The sequence below is a fragment of the Narcine bancroftii genome, chromosome 4, assembly GCF_036971445.1.
Source record: "Narcine bancroftii isolate sNarBan1 chromosome 4, sNarBan1.hap1, whole genome shotgun sequence".
Lineage (NCBI taxonomy): Eukaryota > Metazoa > Chordata > Chondrichthyes > Torpediniformes > Narcinidae > Narcine > Narcine bancroftii.
The window spans coordinates 281646402-281661928 of NC_091472.1; the positions used below are offsets into that span (position 1 = coordinate 281646402).

Below are 15527 nucleotides of genomic sequence, written 5' to 3' on the forward strand. Positions count from 1 at the left end.
AAAAGAAAGTTGGTGGCTGTTGTTTATTTGGATTTTCAGGAGGTCTTTGACAAGGTGCAGCACATGAGGCTGCTAATTAAGATAGGAGCTGATAATATTACAAGAGAGGAACCATCATGGATAAAAATATTTGCTTCTGGTAGCTTTTTGCTTTTTATGTTTAAAAAGGGTGCATTTTCTGGTTGGCTGTCAGTGACTAGTGGTGTTCCTCAAATGAAATGGAGCCTAAGAATAACTGTTTATGCATTTTAGTGGAAGGAATACTAGGAGACTATTTTTAAATGGGGAGAGAATTCAGAAGGCTGATGTCCAAAAGGACTTGGGAGTCCAAGTGCAGGATTCCCTCAAGTTAAATTGTCAGGTTGAGTCAACCATAAGGCAGAAAAAAAATGCCAGCATTCATTTCAAGGTTACTAAAATATAGAAGCAAGGCGGTGATGCAAAGGCTTTGTAAGGTATTGGTCAGACCACATTTGAAATACTGTGAGGAGTTTTGACCCACATATCTAAGGAAGGACGTGCTGGTGTTGAAGAGGGTCCAAAGGAAGTTTTCGAGAATGTTCCTGGAGATTAGTTGTTCAACATTTGAGGAGTGTTTGATGGAAACCTGCTGAATATTGAAAAGCTTGGATAAAGTGAATATGGAGATGATATTTCCAATAGTGGAGCGTCAAGGACCAGAGGGCTCTGCCTCAGAATAAATTGACTTCCCTTTTGAACAGAAAAGAGATGCGTCTTCATCCAGGGGGTGGTTAATCTGTGGAATTTATTGCTACAGACAGCTGTGGAGACCAAGTCATTGGGTATTTTTAAAGAAGAAGTTGGTCTGCTCTTGATTAGTAAGAGTGTCAAAGGTTACAGGAGAATGGGTTTGAGGGGAACATACATCATCCTTGATTCAAGTGGTGGAGCAGACTCAATGCACCTATTAGCCTTGTTCTGCTCCTACATCTTATGGTCTTAAATGTTCCCTTTTTGCGATGAGATTTCAATTAAGTGAAGGCAGCAACTCAATCCATCAAATTTAAGCAATATATGTTGATTATGTGGTGGCTCACCACAAGGCAGGCGAGCTGGCCCCACTTGTAAGCCACACGGCGGGGCAGCTGGCCAAAATGGCACCATCGGGGGTTTCCCTTTCCTTCCAGCTCGGGGCTCAGAAATCCGCGTTTGTGGACCACGTGATGACTTCAGTGCCCTCCAGCGCAGTTCTCAGCCAGGTCCGGGCTGGGAGTATAAGTGCAGCCCAGCAGCCTGCAATAAACTAGTCTGCTCACTGAGCTCAACCCATCTGGTTGCGTGTGTTATTGCAGGAGCACTGTAGCCGCTGCTACAATAGCTTAATTCTCTGGATTAATTTTAATTAAAACTCAGTTTTAGAATAATCTGTTTTCTTCTGTTACCTTTCTGTCAAAACAATAGACTTGATTAATTTTTTTTGTAATGCTGGTTATATCATATGGATTGATTCAGCTTCACTTTTTAAAGTGTCTTAATGAAGTAAAATATTAATTGATAGAAAGTAAATTGTAGAGCAAAGCCTTTGTCGGGAATGAGAGATAAAAAGGGATCTAGATTACAGGTTATAGCTCAAATGGGATCTAGATTACAGGTTATAGCTCAATTACAGGTTATAGCTCAAAAGGGATCTAAATTACACTCAAAAGGGATCTAGATTACACTCAAAAGGGATCGAGATTACACTCAAAAGGGATCGAGATTACACTAAAAAAGGATCAAGATTACACTCAAAAGGGATCTAGATTACACTCAAAAGGGATCGAGATTACACTCAAAAGGGATCTAAATTACACTCAAAAGGGACCTAGATTACACTCAAAAAGGATCGAGATTACACTCAAAAGGGATCTAGATTACACTCAAAAGGGATCTAGATTACACTCAAAAGGGATCTAGATTACACTCAAATCAGTGTGAAAGAGAAAATCATGCAAAGCTGATTGACTGGTAAGTTCTGATCAGTGAAAAAAGTAGAAAATGTTAATCGCATCTTTGGGAATATATTTCTGTAATTCTTTACCCCAACAAATTTTGCATTTATAGGATTTAAGAGAAGAATGTCTGAAACTACGTACTAGAGTTTTTGATCTTGAGCAGCAGAATCGAACATTGAATGTTCTTTTTCAGCAGAGAGTTCGTCTGGTTTCTGATTCACTTCTACAGGTTTGTGAATTTATGCTTTTTTTCTGTCAGAATTCTCTTAATTATTAGTTATCTTTTAAAATACTTCATATCAAATCACATTAAGTTAGATAACAATTTATGATTATGATATTTTTCACGTTAATTTAGTACAATCCATTTTTGAAGTAATCAAATACTTTCCTAAACTCATCTTTCATCCTTTCATTGTCAGTCTTCATACATATTATTATACTTGTGATTAAGTGGGATGCAATAAAATTATGGACAGATTCAGCTGATCAACAGACAGATAAAATAAAAATAAAATTAAATATACTGATTAAATCTCAGATTATATTGTAGTTTTCAGATATTTGGTCAGTAGAGGAAATTACTTCAGGAGAAAAGGGAAATTTATGTTATAAAATGTAACCTTATTATATCATTCTCGAAGCACATTATGAGAATGAATATGTTTGTTAATGTATACTTGCCTTAATAATTGCATTTTGTGCTTTGAATACAAAATCAATTTGTGTATGTGTGACCATACTTAATAATTCTGTGGTCATGATAAAACAATGTGTCGTTTAAATTTTTTATTATTACTCATTGTGACTACTTCAGCAAAAAATTCTGAGGACTTTGTCAACTAAGTGCGTATATTTTAATCAGAAGGAGAACTTTACACATTTTCTCATGTTAATTTCAATGTTGAATATGGCCACTTGTTTTCTCGTATTTTCTGGTTTCACTGAGTATTGAGCAATGATCCCTGAAGGGAGGTGGGGTTAAACATGAGTTTGAAGCTCTGATGGTTGAGAACAAAATATCAATTTGACTATTTATTTCAGATACTTCATCCTTTTAATTTGGGCAAAAGCATTATATCAATGAGGTCAAGTATCAGAATAGCGAGGTGTTTATTCCGATGTTATCAAAAATATAAAATGGTAGGCATTTAACTCAGTAAGTTAGGAATTTGGATGGCAATGACTGCAATTATGGTAGTTGCATAACTTAAAAGCTTAGTGAATTGTTCCACTTGTTTACTCCAATAAATGGTTGTGCAAAGGCACTTTGTAATATCCTCACTGAGTTGACATAAGATCGCAACTTATTTATTCATCTTATTTATTTCTGGTGCCAGTAATTTTTATTGAGCACATTGGATGAAGGAAGTATTAAATCCTACTCATAGTATCGTTGAAAAGAAGGTATAAGATAAATGTATCAATCAATCAATCACTATTTAAAATTGACCATGAATATTCTTGATGTATTTATAATTTACAGTTTGTTCATGCTGGATTAATATCATGTATTTATAATGATTTATTAGATTTAAGATCAGCCTCAATGGCTTGGATTAAGAATGATTGGCAACGTGATCTCAGACTGGTTCTCTGCTCTTAGTTTGATTAATGATTCTTCTTTTTGTGCAAGGCATTGTATATTACAATTTAAGGTGGTACATAGAATACATATGTCCAAACTTAAATTCCCTAATTTCTATCCATTATGTGGGAAGTCCAATATTTTTGAAGCTTAATTGATGCATATGTTTTGAGAGGGTCTCAATTTAGGAAGATTTCTGGAAGACATTTTTCAATCTAGATGAGTAATTTTACTGAAATGGAAAGATGAGTCTTCACCTACTCATTCAGAGTAGGTGCATAATGTAATATCATATTTAAGCTTGAAGAAAATTAGGTACAACATTATAGATAGAAAGTTTCAATTTGAAAAGATGTGGGGCCCATTCATAGAATGCTATCATGATTGGCAGATTTAAGTCATTTGGATGCTTTGGAGATTCTCTGTCTTTCTTTCTGAAGGTTGCTATTTGATCCATCACTTTTTTTTCTACAAGATAACCTTGATTAGAAGGAGGAGGTAGATTTTTTTTCCTTTTGGTCTTTTTTCTTTTATTCCTTTTTTTAGATTAATTGATTATATACAGGTTTAATTATGATTGTCCTGGATCATATCATCAAATTAGACAGATATTACTCTGCATTTTGACCAAGGGTTAGATTAATGTAACTCAAATGGTTTCTATCCAGAATTAATTTTAAGAACTAATGTTAAACGAACAATTATGGAATTGTTTTTTGTATTACAATTATATTAATTTGTCATATAGATAGAGAAAGAGTTACGGGTTATATTATATATTATATTCTATATAAATGCCTTTAAAAGAGAGAAATTGTGGGGGTTTAGTGTAGGTCACTTCACAAACAGATACTTACACTTCACATCTCATTTAAAATGCAAGAGCTTTGCTGAAGCCAGACATTCAGGCTCCAGTTGGCTTTGCAATCAACAATGGAACTGCTTTGGAAGGTATTTCAAAAGCAGGTGCAAATGGAAAAGTCTGGGCTCAAGAGCTGATAATGATCTTTCAAGGATGGGGTTTGGAGCCTTGGGAGGATGTCTGGGTTTTACAAGCTGGGGGGGCGGGGGGAAAGGAGTCATTTGTTCAGTAGCTTTTGGAGGCTGCAACATGCCAATCTGGCAGGCTTGAAGAACACCCCATTTTGAAGATGGATTGTGAGTTCTGAGTTCAGCCTGTTCAAAACCCCTTGAAGTCCTTACAAGAGGAAATGGCTGGCTAGAGTGTTTCTCCTGAAATAAGGGAAACAAGAGGAACTTTGTGGGGACCTGGAAGAAGAGGTTCTTTGGAAAACCCATGATGGGGCAAGATTCTTTGGCAAGACACTAAGTGACAGATGGGAGGAAATCAATTTTTGTGTGTCCAACAAGCAACAAATATCTCTCTGAAATCAACAAGAACCTCCCTGAGCAGTAACCATTTACCTTTAGGCACCAGAGCCTGGTGAAAATTCATAAATGTTACATTCTGTGCACAGTATAAGAATTGCATGATACTGGTGAACTTAGAAGTGAATGATTGGACTATTAAAGTAAAGAACTTTCCTGAACATATACACATTACATACATGTGCACTTAGAATTAGAAGGGGGTTAAGTTAGATTGTTAAGTGAATAATAATAAGTTAAAGTTTGATCCTGTTTTTATGTTTAAAGAAAATTAAAAGTGACTTTTGTTTAAGTAACAATTTGTCTTGGTGAATTTCTGTTGCTGCTGGGTTTTGGGATCTTCTGGGCTTGTAAATATCTATCTATCTATTTATGACATGCTTTTTGTTATATTATTATGTTTAACTCACTAAAAATATTTTAAAAAGGAAAGTTGAATATGACAATTCAGATCTCCTGCCTTGTAGCTGCTCTTAGATAATTTAGGAAGGAAATTTCTAAGATTGGGGTTTCAACAGCTGGTTGCACTAAACCAGTTCATTACACAGCTGACTAAATGAGTATGTTGATGTTCAAAAAGCTTTATTTGGAGCGGAGCTCAGAGGGCTATCCTGCAGGAGGAAATTGTTATGGACAGGAAGAGGTGCCAGAAAGAATAAAGGTATGCATGATAAGTGAGATACTGCTTAACTCTGAGTCAATACAGGTGAATGATGTGGTGTAGGGGCAGGGCTGGTATAGACGGGCAATATTATGGAGATGGACAAAAGTAGATTTGATAGAGGTTTTGGTGCAACAATATGATACAAACAATATGGACAGCGTGCTATTCTAACAGACTTCAGAGTTGGTTTCAAAGTTCAGATTTATTGTCAGAGTATATACATGACATCGCATACATCCTTAAATTCATTTTTTGTGTTGGCCAGGCAGAATTTTTACTTTAGTACAGAAAACCGTACTCAAGAAAAGATATATAAACAAAGGAGAGGAATGTAAACAAGAAGGAAGTGCAAACAAACTGTGGAATGCAGAAAATAAATATTCAATTATACATAATGTGTAAAGTAAGTGTCCTTGAATCAGTCTCTGATTGAGTTTTTTTTTGTTGAGGGGAAGCAACTGTTCCTGAACCTTGTGGTACAAGTCTTATGGCATCTATTACCTATTTCCTGATGGCAGCATTGAGAACAGAGCATGTCCTGGGTGTTGTGGAGGCTTAAAGATTGCTGCTGGTCTCCAACAGCTGTGTTCTCAATGGTGGGGAATATTTTGCCCGTGATGTACTGGGCTGCGTCCACTACCTTTTGTAGGGCTTTCCGCTCAAAGGTATTGGTGCCCCCAGTCCAGATCCACTACATATCTGTAGAAGTTTGCCAAGATTTTCATACCAAACCTCCAAAAATCCTGAGAAAGTAGAGTTGCTGACATGCTTTCTTCATGATGACATTTGTGCCTTGGGTCCAGGAGAGGTCTCTGAAATAGTGACCATCAGGAATTCAAATTTGCTCACCTTCTCCACTGGAGTGATCACTGGATCGTACACTCTGGTTTTCCCCTCCTAAAATCCACAATCAGATCCTTGGTTTTGGTGACAATGAGTAAAAAGTCATTGTTAGTATACCATTTGGCCAAGTTTTCAATTTCCCTCCTGTAGGCTGACCCATCACCTCCTTTTATGCAACCCACTGCCGTGGTATAGTTAGCAAATTTGTAGACTGTAATGTTGTTGTACCGAGCTGCATAGTCATAGGTGTAAAGTGGGTAGAGCATGGGGCTAAGAATGCAGCCCTGTGGTACTCTGGAACTGATGGAGATTATGGAGGAGATGTTTTAATTTAGACATACAGCACGGTAACAGACCATTTGGGCCCACAAGTTCATGCTGTCTAATTACACCCAATTAACCTACAATCCCAGGACATTTTGAATGGTGGGAGAAAATCAGAGCCCCCAGGGAAATGCATGCAGATGTAGGGAGAATGTACAAACTTTTACAGAATACACAGAATTCAAACCCCAGTCCTGATCGATGAGATTGTAATGACATTGCGCTAACTGCTATGACAACCATGTCACCCACCAATGTTCTTGCCAATCTGATGTGGTCTGGAGGTAAGGAAATCCAGATTTCAATTACACATTGGGGTATTGATACCCTGGTCTTGGAATTTACTGATCAGTTTTGAGGGTATGATGGTGTTGAATGCTGTAGTTGATAAAGAACATCTAATGTATGAATCTTTGCTGTCTGGGTGCACCAGAAATTTGTGTAGAACCAGTAAGGTGGCATCTGCCATAGACCTGTTGATGTGGTAGGCAAATTGGAATGAACCCATGTTACCCCTCAGACATCAGCTGATATGCTTCAACACTGTCCTCTCAAAGCACTGTAGGCAGTTTACCACACTCTTGGGCACAGGTACAATTGAGGCCTGTTTAAAACAGGTGGGTACCACACCATGCCGGAGTGTGATGTTGAAGATATCCATGAATACATTAGCCAGTTGGTCAGCACAGGTTTTCAGTACTCGGCCAGGTACTCTGTCCACACCAGATGCTTTTCTTGGATTCACTCTCCTGAAGGCAGCCACACGTCATCCCCAGACTCTGACAGTAGAGGATCATCAGGCCCCATGGAAAAGATAAACTTGGAGAGAAATCTGGGAAATACTAGGGTCCAATGAGCTCCAGGCATACTTAAAGACAAAGAGAATGATATTTGGTATAGGAAAAGCTAAGCAGGTAGCTGTGTGACCAGACAATTGCATATGTTATTTGCTTTTAACTGTAAATGGGGTTCTTAGACTATGTAGCTTGAATGCTTCATTTATTCAGCAAAATCTTTAGTCTTCCTACTGCTTTTAAAAATATTGCCGTGCGATATTTAATAATTATCTGATGTAGATTTTTTGGTTTGCATGTACAGCCGTGATTTGAACCTAGAGTTACAAGAAAAGTATTAGTTCTTTGAAGGTGCCTTGCAAATCTTAATAAAATGTATTTTATATTCAAGAAAAATAAGGTACAGTATCACATATAATATCAGTTATTTTTTCAGATTTTTATGATAAATGTTAAAACATGTAAATAAGTGTTTTTTTTGTCACAAATCCCCATTTTTATTTGTCAATAAAATCTCATTCTTTTGTTGATAATATCAAATGAAAACAGATGATACATTACTTTCTATTCACTCGAAATTTATGGAGAAAATTATTTAGAACAAATCATAGCATATTTATGATAAAGATTCTTGCCTTGTCTTTTGATTTAAAAAAAATAACATCTAATGAAAACAGGGTTTGCTCACACAAACATTTTCCAGTGGTGTAAGCAAGGATTCTGAATCCAATTCTGTTTACGTTGAAAGTAGCCTTGACAGATTCAAATGAATATTCACAAAATTAACATATGACAAATAGTATTTCAATTTGCAGGATTGATTGACCTTTGCTTGTAATTAGTATCACACACATCTCAATGACTCTTGTTCAGAGGAGAAAAAAATGCAGAAATTTTGTGCTCTTGTTTTATTAGATTTATTGTACTGCAAAATAGAACATAGAAATCTACAGCACAGTACAGGCCCTTTGGCCCACAGTGTTGTGCTGACATAATAATCTACTCTACCAACAGCCTAGAATTCGTCTACTGCATAGCCCTCCATTCTACTCTTTTCCATGCACCAATCTAATCGTCTCTTAAAAGATTCTGTTGCCCCTTCCTCCACCTGCTTTGTTGGCAGCACATATCTGTACATCCACTACTATCTGTGTGAAGAATGTTCCCCTTGCATCCCCTTGTACTTACTCCCAAATACCTTAAAACAATGTCCTCTGATGTTAGCCATTTCAGCCCTGGGAAAATTCCTCTGGCTAGCTACACGACAAAACCTCTTGTAATCTTGTACACCTCTATTGGGTCACCCCACATCTTATTTTGCTCCAAGGAGAAAAGTCCAAATTCATTCAACCTAACCTTATATTGGCATGCTCTCCAATTCAGGCAACATCCTTGTAGACCTCCTCTGCAACCTGTTTGCCATCCAGGGTCTAATCAATGTCTTGTATGGCTGTAACATTACCTTGCAGCTCTCGAACTCAAATGGCTATAAGGTTAACCCATTAATTGAAGTGAATGATAGATGAATCATCAAGAATGTCTTCATTCAACCTCTTTGAAGGTGGGATGTTTTTTGTTATGAGTTTCTTTATTTTGTCAATTGAATTTTCCAAAATTTCAAAAATGCATATAATATTCGAGAGGTAGAATATGCAAACAATTAATCTCCTTTTTCATCATGTTGAATGAAATTCATAATTTTGATACCTGTTTTGAATGTTGAATCAGAATTTTATTGTCTTGAACAAGTCATAAAATTTGGTGTTTTGTGGCAACATTAATATAAATCACTTTTACAACAATAATTTAAAAAAAAACAGTGTACAAAAAATAAGGCAGTGTCTTTGGTTCATTGATTATTCGAGAATCTGATGGCAGTGGGGAAAAAGCTGCCCTTGTGCCACTGAGTTGTCATCTTTAGGCTCCTGTACTTTTTTCCCAACAACAGAGTGGCCTGGGTTATGGGGGTCTTTGAGATTAGAAGCTGCTTTATTAAGATACAGCCTCTTGTAGATGTCCTCGATGGAGTGAAAACTGGTGTCTGTGATGTTTCAGGCCGAGTTAACAACTCTTTGGAGATTTTTCTTGCCTGAGAGTTGGTGGCTCCATACCAGACAGTGAGGCAACCAGCCAGAATGCTCTCCACAGTACACCTGTAGAAGTTTTTGAGTCTCTTCGGTGACACACTGGATTTCCTCAAGCACCTCACAAAGTATAGCCACTAGTGAGTCTTCTTCATGATTGCATCGAAACAGAGGCTCCAGGACAGATCCTCGGAGATGATCTTGACCCTCTCCACTACTGAGCCTTTGATGAGGACTGGATCATAGTCCCCTGACTTCCTCCTGAAGTCTACAATCATCTCCTTGGTTTTGCTAACATTGAGCACAGGTTTGTTGGAATGACACCACTCAACGAGCTGATCTATCTTCCTTCTGTAGGCCTCCTCATTACTGTTTGTGATTCTTCCGACAACTGTGGTGTTATCGGCAAATTTGTAGATAGCGTGGCTACACTGTCATGGATGTATAATGTAGTGGACTAAGCATGCATCCTTGAGGTATGTCTGCATTGATAATCATTGAGGAGGAGACACTGATTCCAATTCGTACTGATTGTGGTCTTCCGATGAGGATCAAGGATCAAGGATCCATTTGCAGAGTGGAGCGCAGAGGCCCAGAGTTTGTAGTTTCTGGACCAACACTGAGCACGGTACATTTTTACTGCACATCAAAGCACTTTATTTCAAAGCAGATTTTCATTTGTCTAGATTTAAACAAAAAAGCCTTTCTCTTTTAGCACTGTGTTGATGTAGCTGCTGTTGCGGACCTGTGGGTGTAGAGTCAGTGCTCCCATGGGGTCCAACTGGCGTCGGCTCTGTGCAGCAAATGGAGCTGACGGTGGGTTTATTTAAAAATACTGCAACCGTGGGGTCTGCACCAAGATGGCAATGCCTATGAACGGCAGCAGTCATAAGGTGTTACAGACTCAGAAAGTAGAGGACTGCCATGGGGCACCTGAAAATGGAGAACAGCCCCATTTGAAAAGGAGACGAACTATGGGTCGGTGACCACGGAGGCGGACTAGTGAGGGGCTCTGAGGCTGAAAAACTCATAGGTCGTGAGCTGTTTGGGACTCAAGGCTGTAGGCTGAGGGATTCACACCAGGCTGCGGACTGCTGGACGCTGGCTCAAGACTAGCTGAAGGGGTACCGGGTATTGGAACTGGGATGTGATTAGGGTGCTGAGGGCACTGAAAGGTTCTTGATTGTGTCAGAGGTTCAGATCTGGAGCTCAGGCTGTTTGTGGCTGGAGGTGAATCTATGGACACACAATGACTCTGAGGGGACTCTCTTTTGCTTCTCTTTCTCTGACTGTAAAAGACACATTAGGCAATTTCTGCTGATGGCGAATCTGCCTGCCTTGCGGCAGCCTTTATTACATGACAATAAATTGAATCTAGAATCTTGATCTCTGATATTGGAATGTACTATTTTCAAATAGACAGGATTTTAGCTCTGACTGCTGTTAAAGGATAAATTGGACTCCCAGTGTATGAAACAAAGCAGCAGATCAGGGAACTTCTGCCTGAGTTGCCTTGTTTCTTTGGACAGGTAAAGACTCATGCAATTGGAGTCATTATCCAATATATACATACCTAATTACAGCAAAAGGTAGGTCTTGTTCATTCAAGTGCCATTTACTGGAAATGTTATGCTGTCTCAATTATTATCAAACAACCTCTTTGCTGCAGAAATCAACTTCCACAATGTGACCCCTTACTCCTTCAGATATAGAATTTTGCAAGTTCCCTGCCGACAGCTCATGGACAAAATAACTGCTGTTATTAGCGACTCTTAACTTTCTTTTAACTCTTCCAGCTCCCATATCCTTTTTACAAAATTATTTTTTTCCCTTTCTTTTGTTTTTTTCTTCTTAAAATTATTTTTAAGCAAATCTAATCTGGCTAGATGAGTTGCTAAGGCTGGACCTCTGGGGAATCGATCTCTACTGTTCTGTAATGCATTAAAGATCTGACAAATGACATTAAAGAATCCAAACATGATGGAAAAGATATTAAAGCATCTATCGCTCAGATTGCTAATAAATTGGATGAGCTATGGACTATTATTGAAATTCATGATGACAAATTTAAGAATCCGGAAACTTCAGCTAAATGTTCGGAAGCACAGCTTCAAGATTTACAACATAATAATAATATTGTAGCAGTGGCTAAACGGAGTCAGGAAGAACAAGACCAGTAGTCGGTGGGCTCGTTTGAACTCCAGTTGTTTATTGAAAATTCCCACACTACGCCTCATAAGGCTATGGGTAAGTCCTGCCCTAGCACCAGAAACATCGTTATGATGTTGCCACGTGCACGCAGACCCGACCTAGCCATCAGAAAAGGTGACTCTGTTGGCACGATCTTGACACGGCTGCTCCGCTGCCGCGACTGTAGCACGCAGAGCCTTTACACCCGCCATCAGTGATGTGCACTGCCACACAACCACCCCTCCCAAATTGGCGAAAGTTTGCTGTGCCCCCTATGTTGGTTTTGCCTTAGGGGGCCTGCCCCTACGCTTGGCTGGCTTTAGAGCAACCAGCTGGCTGAGGTCGAGATGCGCAGGCTTCAGGCAGTTCGCTGTGAATAATTCCTCCCTGCCCCCAATGTCTAATGTGAACGTGTTGCCGCACCTGCGGATCACCTTGTAGGGGCCTTTATAAGGCTGCTTGGGGTGGGAGAGCGGTCAGCATGCACATCAGTGAACGAACACTGACTTGAATTCTTCAAGTCTGTGGCACCAAGTTGGGGTGGTGTGCTTGGTGGGAGGGGGCTGTGGTGCGAGGGATCCCAACATGTCCCTCAGTTTTTGCAGTACTGCCCCTCCTTCTGTGTCTGATCCTTTGGTGCTGGGAAGGGTCAAAGTGGCTCTGCATACCAACTTGGCTGAGGAAGCCTGGAGGTCCTCCTTGGGTGCTGTCTGGATGCCAAGGAGCACTGGGGAGCTTGTCCGTCCAGTTGGGTCCAGTCGGGCGATCCGTGAGCACCAACCTTAGGTGGCGGTGGAAACGTTCTACCAGGCCATTGGACAGTGGGTGATAGGCAGTGGTGTGTTGGAGGGAGGCAAGTTGTGTTCACAAGGCTGAGGTGAATTGTGCCCCCCTGTCCGTAGTGATATGGCCTGGTGTCTTAAACTGGAATATCCAGTGTATGATTCAAGGCGGATTCGTTCTCCCTTTTAGTGCGCTAGAGGAGGCGTATTGGCACTCGCTGTGTGCCGAACATCCTTATGGCAGTGTTGTTAGCTCCCGGCCTGGTGGCCCTGCATGGTCATGTTCAGGTCTCTTGTGGTGTTGGTGGGATGACACTGAGCTCTGTCCCTGTATTGACTAGGAACCGGCAGTCTGTTATCTTGTCTGTTACATGTACTAGGCTGTTTGCATGGCCAGCCACCAAAGCCATTACCAGTAGCTGGCATGGGCATTTCCCAGAAATGCACAGGGCTGCTTGCATTTATGGGCTTCTGCTCCCACTGCTGGCTTACGAGGGTGTGGCTGATCCCTGCTTGCTGGGGTTTTGGGCTGCTGCTCTGTTTGGGGGCGTGTCAGCTGATTCATTCAGATTCGTTCTCCTTTTTAGTGTGCCAGAGGATGTCAGCCCTCACAGCATCTTTGTGAGGGTTGCAGAAATCTGTATCCCATAGCAGCACCTGGATGTCATCAGGTATCTGCTCTAAGAATGCCTGTTCAAATATGAGGCAGGCCTCGTGGCCCTCTACCGGCGTGAGCATTTCATCTATGAGGGTGGATCACGTACTTTCCCCTAGGCCGTCCAGGTGCATGAGCCTGGCTGCTCTCTGGCATCTGGAGAGTCCATAGGTGCTGATGAGCAGCGCCTTCAACACAGAGTATTCACATTCCTCCAGAGGGTTCTGTATGAGTTCATCCACTCTGGTTGCGGTGACTTGGTCCAGGGAGCTGACGACATGGTCATACCTGGTGGAGTTTGAGGTAATCTGCTTTAGCTGGAACTGTGCTTCTGCCTATCCAAACCAAGTACGTGGGCGAAGCATCCTGAAAGTCAGGAGCTTGAGGACGACTGCACTACCTGCTGCAGTATCCATAATGTTGAGTTCAGAGTGTCTGGATCTGTCGGGGTCACCAATGTCGTGGCAGCTAAATGGAGTCAGGTGGAATGAGACCAGTAGTCGGTGGACTCGTTTGCACTCCATTTCTTTATTGAAACTTCCCGCGCTGCACTTTATAAGGCTATAGGTATGTCCCACCATCGCACTGGACGTTATGATGTTGCCCTGCATGCATGAGGACCAAACCCGGCCAGCGGAAAAGATAATCCCAGTGGCATCATCTTAACGTGGCTGCTCCACTGCTGTGACGGTAACACATGAATCTGGTTCGCCTGCTGTGAGTCATGTGCATGGCCACACTATATTAAATAGATCTAATTCAATTTTACTGAAGAAAGATGAGGACTTGGAAGCTAGGAGCAGAAAAAAAAACTTAAGAATTATAAGATTAAAATAAGAAACTGAATCTAGCCAATTTACCAAATTCTTTGCTGAGTTTATCCGTGAATTGTGTGGTCAATAGTTGCTGCCTAGCTTACCAGAAGTTGACAGAGCTCATAGATCGCTAATACCTAAACCAGCAATCATTCTCTGCCGAGATCACTTTCAAATGAAACATCAACTAAAGCGGGAATCATGGCGTAGAGGGACGTTGCAGTATTGTGGACAGAAAATTCAGATTGTTGAAGATTACCCTGTGGAGGTCATGAAGGAACGAACTCAGTTCAAATTATGTCTCAATTCTATAAAGGTGGTTTTTAAACCTCTGCTTTTCCCGGCTCAACTTCAAATCACTTTGCTGGATAAGTCTAAGAAATGGCTGAGTTCCCCTAAGGTAGCTCAGCAGTTTCTGGAAGAATTTGTTTCTGCTTCTGCTGTTCAGTGGAGTGCTGGTATTCTGTGGCCTACTGTACCTCATTCTGATTGTAATTTCTCAGCTCTTGCTTGGCTTATTAATTATTCCTATATACAATTCTCTTTGGAATTAGATTATTTAAGATTTTTCTTTTTACTATTTTTATATTTGGGGGAAAATCCATTTTTCTTTTTTTTCTTTTTACAAGCATTATAAATGCTTCATAATTTTAATTTTGATGACATAGTTGTATGTATACAGATGTCTTTTTTGACCTTGTTTCATTTCTTGTCAAAATATGTCTTGTGTTCCATGGAAGCATGGTTTAGCTTTCAACTAATTAGGAGTACTGCCAACAGAGAGATGTCAGGGTTGTTTGATTCTCTTGAACGCTTGATGTTTTCAGGGACAGCTTGGGATATATGGTTGGGGGAGGGGTGGTATTTTGAGATTGAGTTTTCCATGTGAAGTTATTTTGGTTTCTCAAAGATGTGGCTGTTTCAACATTGTCAGAATAATTATATTTTTATTGATCTCATTTTACAATTTTTGTAATAATTGGATTTTAATTTTTCAGATTGCTAAAGTAATTAAGATAATTAGTTAGAATGTTTGTGGTTTAAATCATCCTATAAAACGATGTAAGATATTTTCAAGATAAAAAAAATTAAATGTGGGATCCTTTATTTTAACGAGGCTCATTTTTATCTATCTGATACCTCTCGTTTTCTCGAGTTTGGAAGGGATAATGCTCAGCAGTTATGGTTAAGTCTAGAGGTGTCTTATTTTTGATAGATCAGTCTATTCCATTCATTAAGCATAATGTTATTGCTGATTCTGATGGATGCTATTTGATTATATCTGTAAAATTTATAATAAATTGATTGTTTTTGTTAATGTTTACGGCCATAATATAGATCCAAACTTTTTTGAATAGCTTTTTTCCCTTTTACTGGATTTAAATTTATATTATTTGATTGTAGGAGGCACCAGATCTGTTGGTTAGACCCTGTACTCTTCTAC

At 39.7% G+C, this 15527-nt stretch overlaps 1 protein-coding gene across 7 annotated transcripts in view; it reads left to right on the forward strand.

The window, feature by feature from the left end:
- The window catches only part of nckap5l (NCK-associated protein 5-like), a 538388-nt gene that overhangs the window by 320256 nt on the left and 202605 nt on the right, over positions 1–15527 (forward strand). For 6 of the 7 annotated variants that reach the window (XM_069935206.1, XM_069935209.1, XM_069935207.1 and 3 more), the window contains one exon: positions 2065–2184. In XM_069935206.1, coding sequence (XP_069791307.1) covers positions 2065–2184 — 120 coding nt within the window. The remainder of the gene's footprint in view (positions 1–2064; positions 2185–15527) is intronic. The other variant, XM_069935208.1, reaches the window with a different exon arrangement.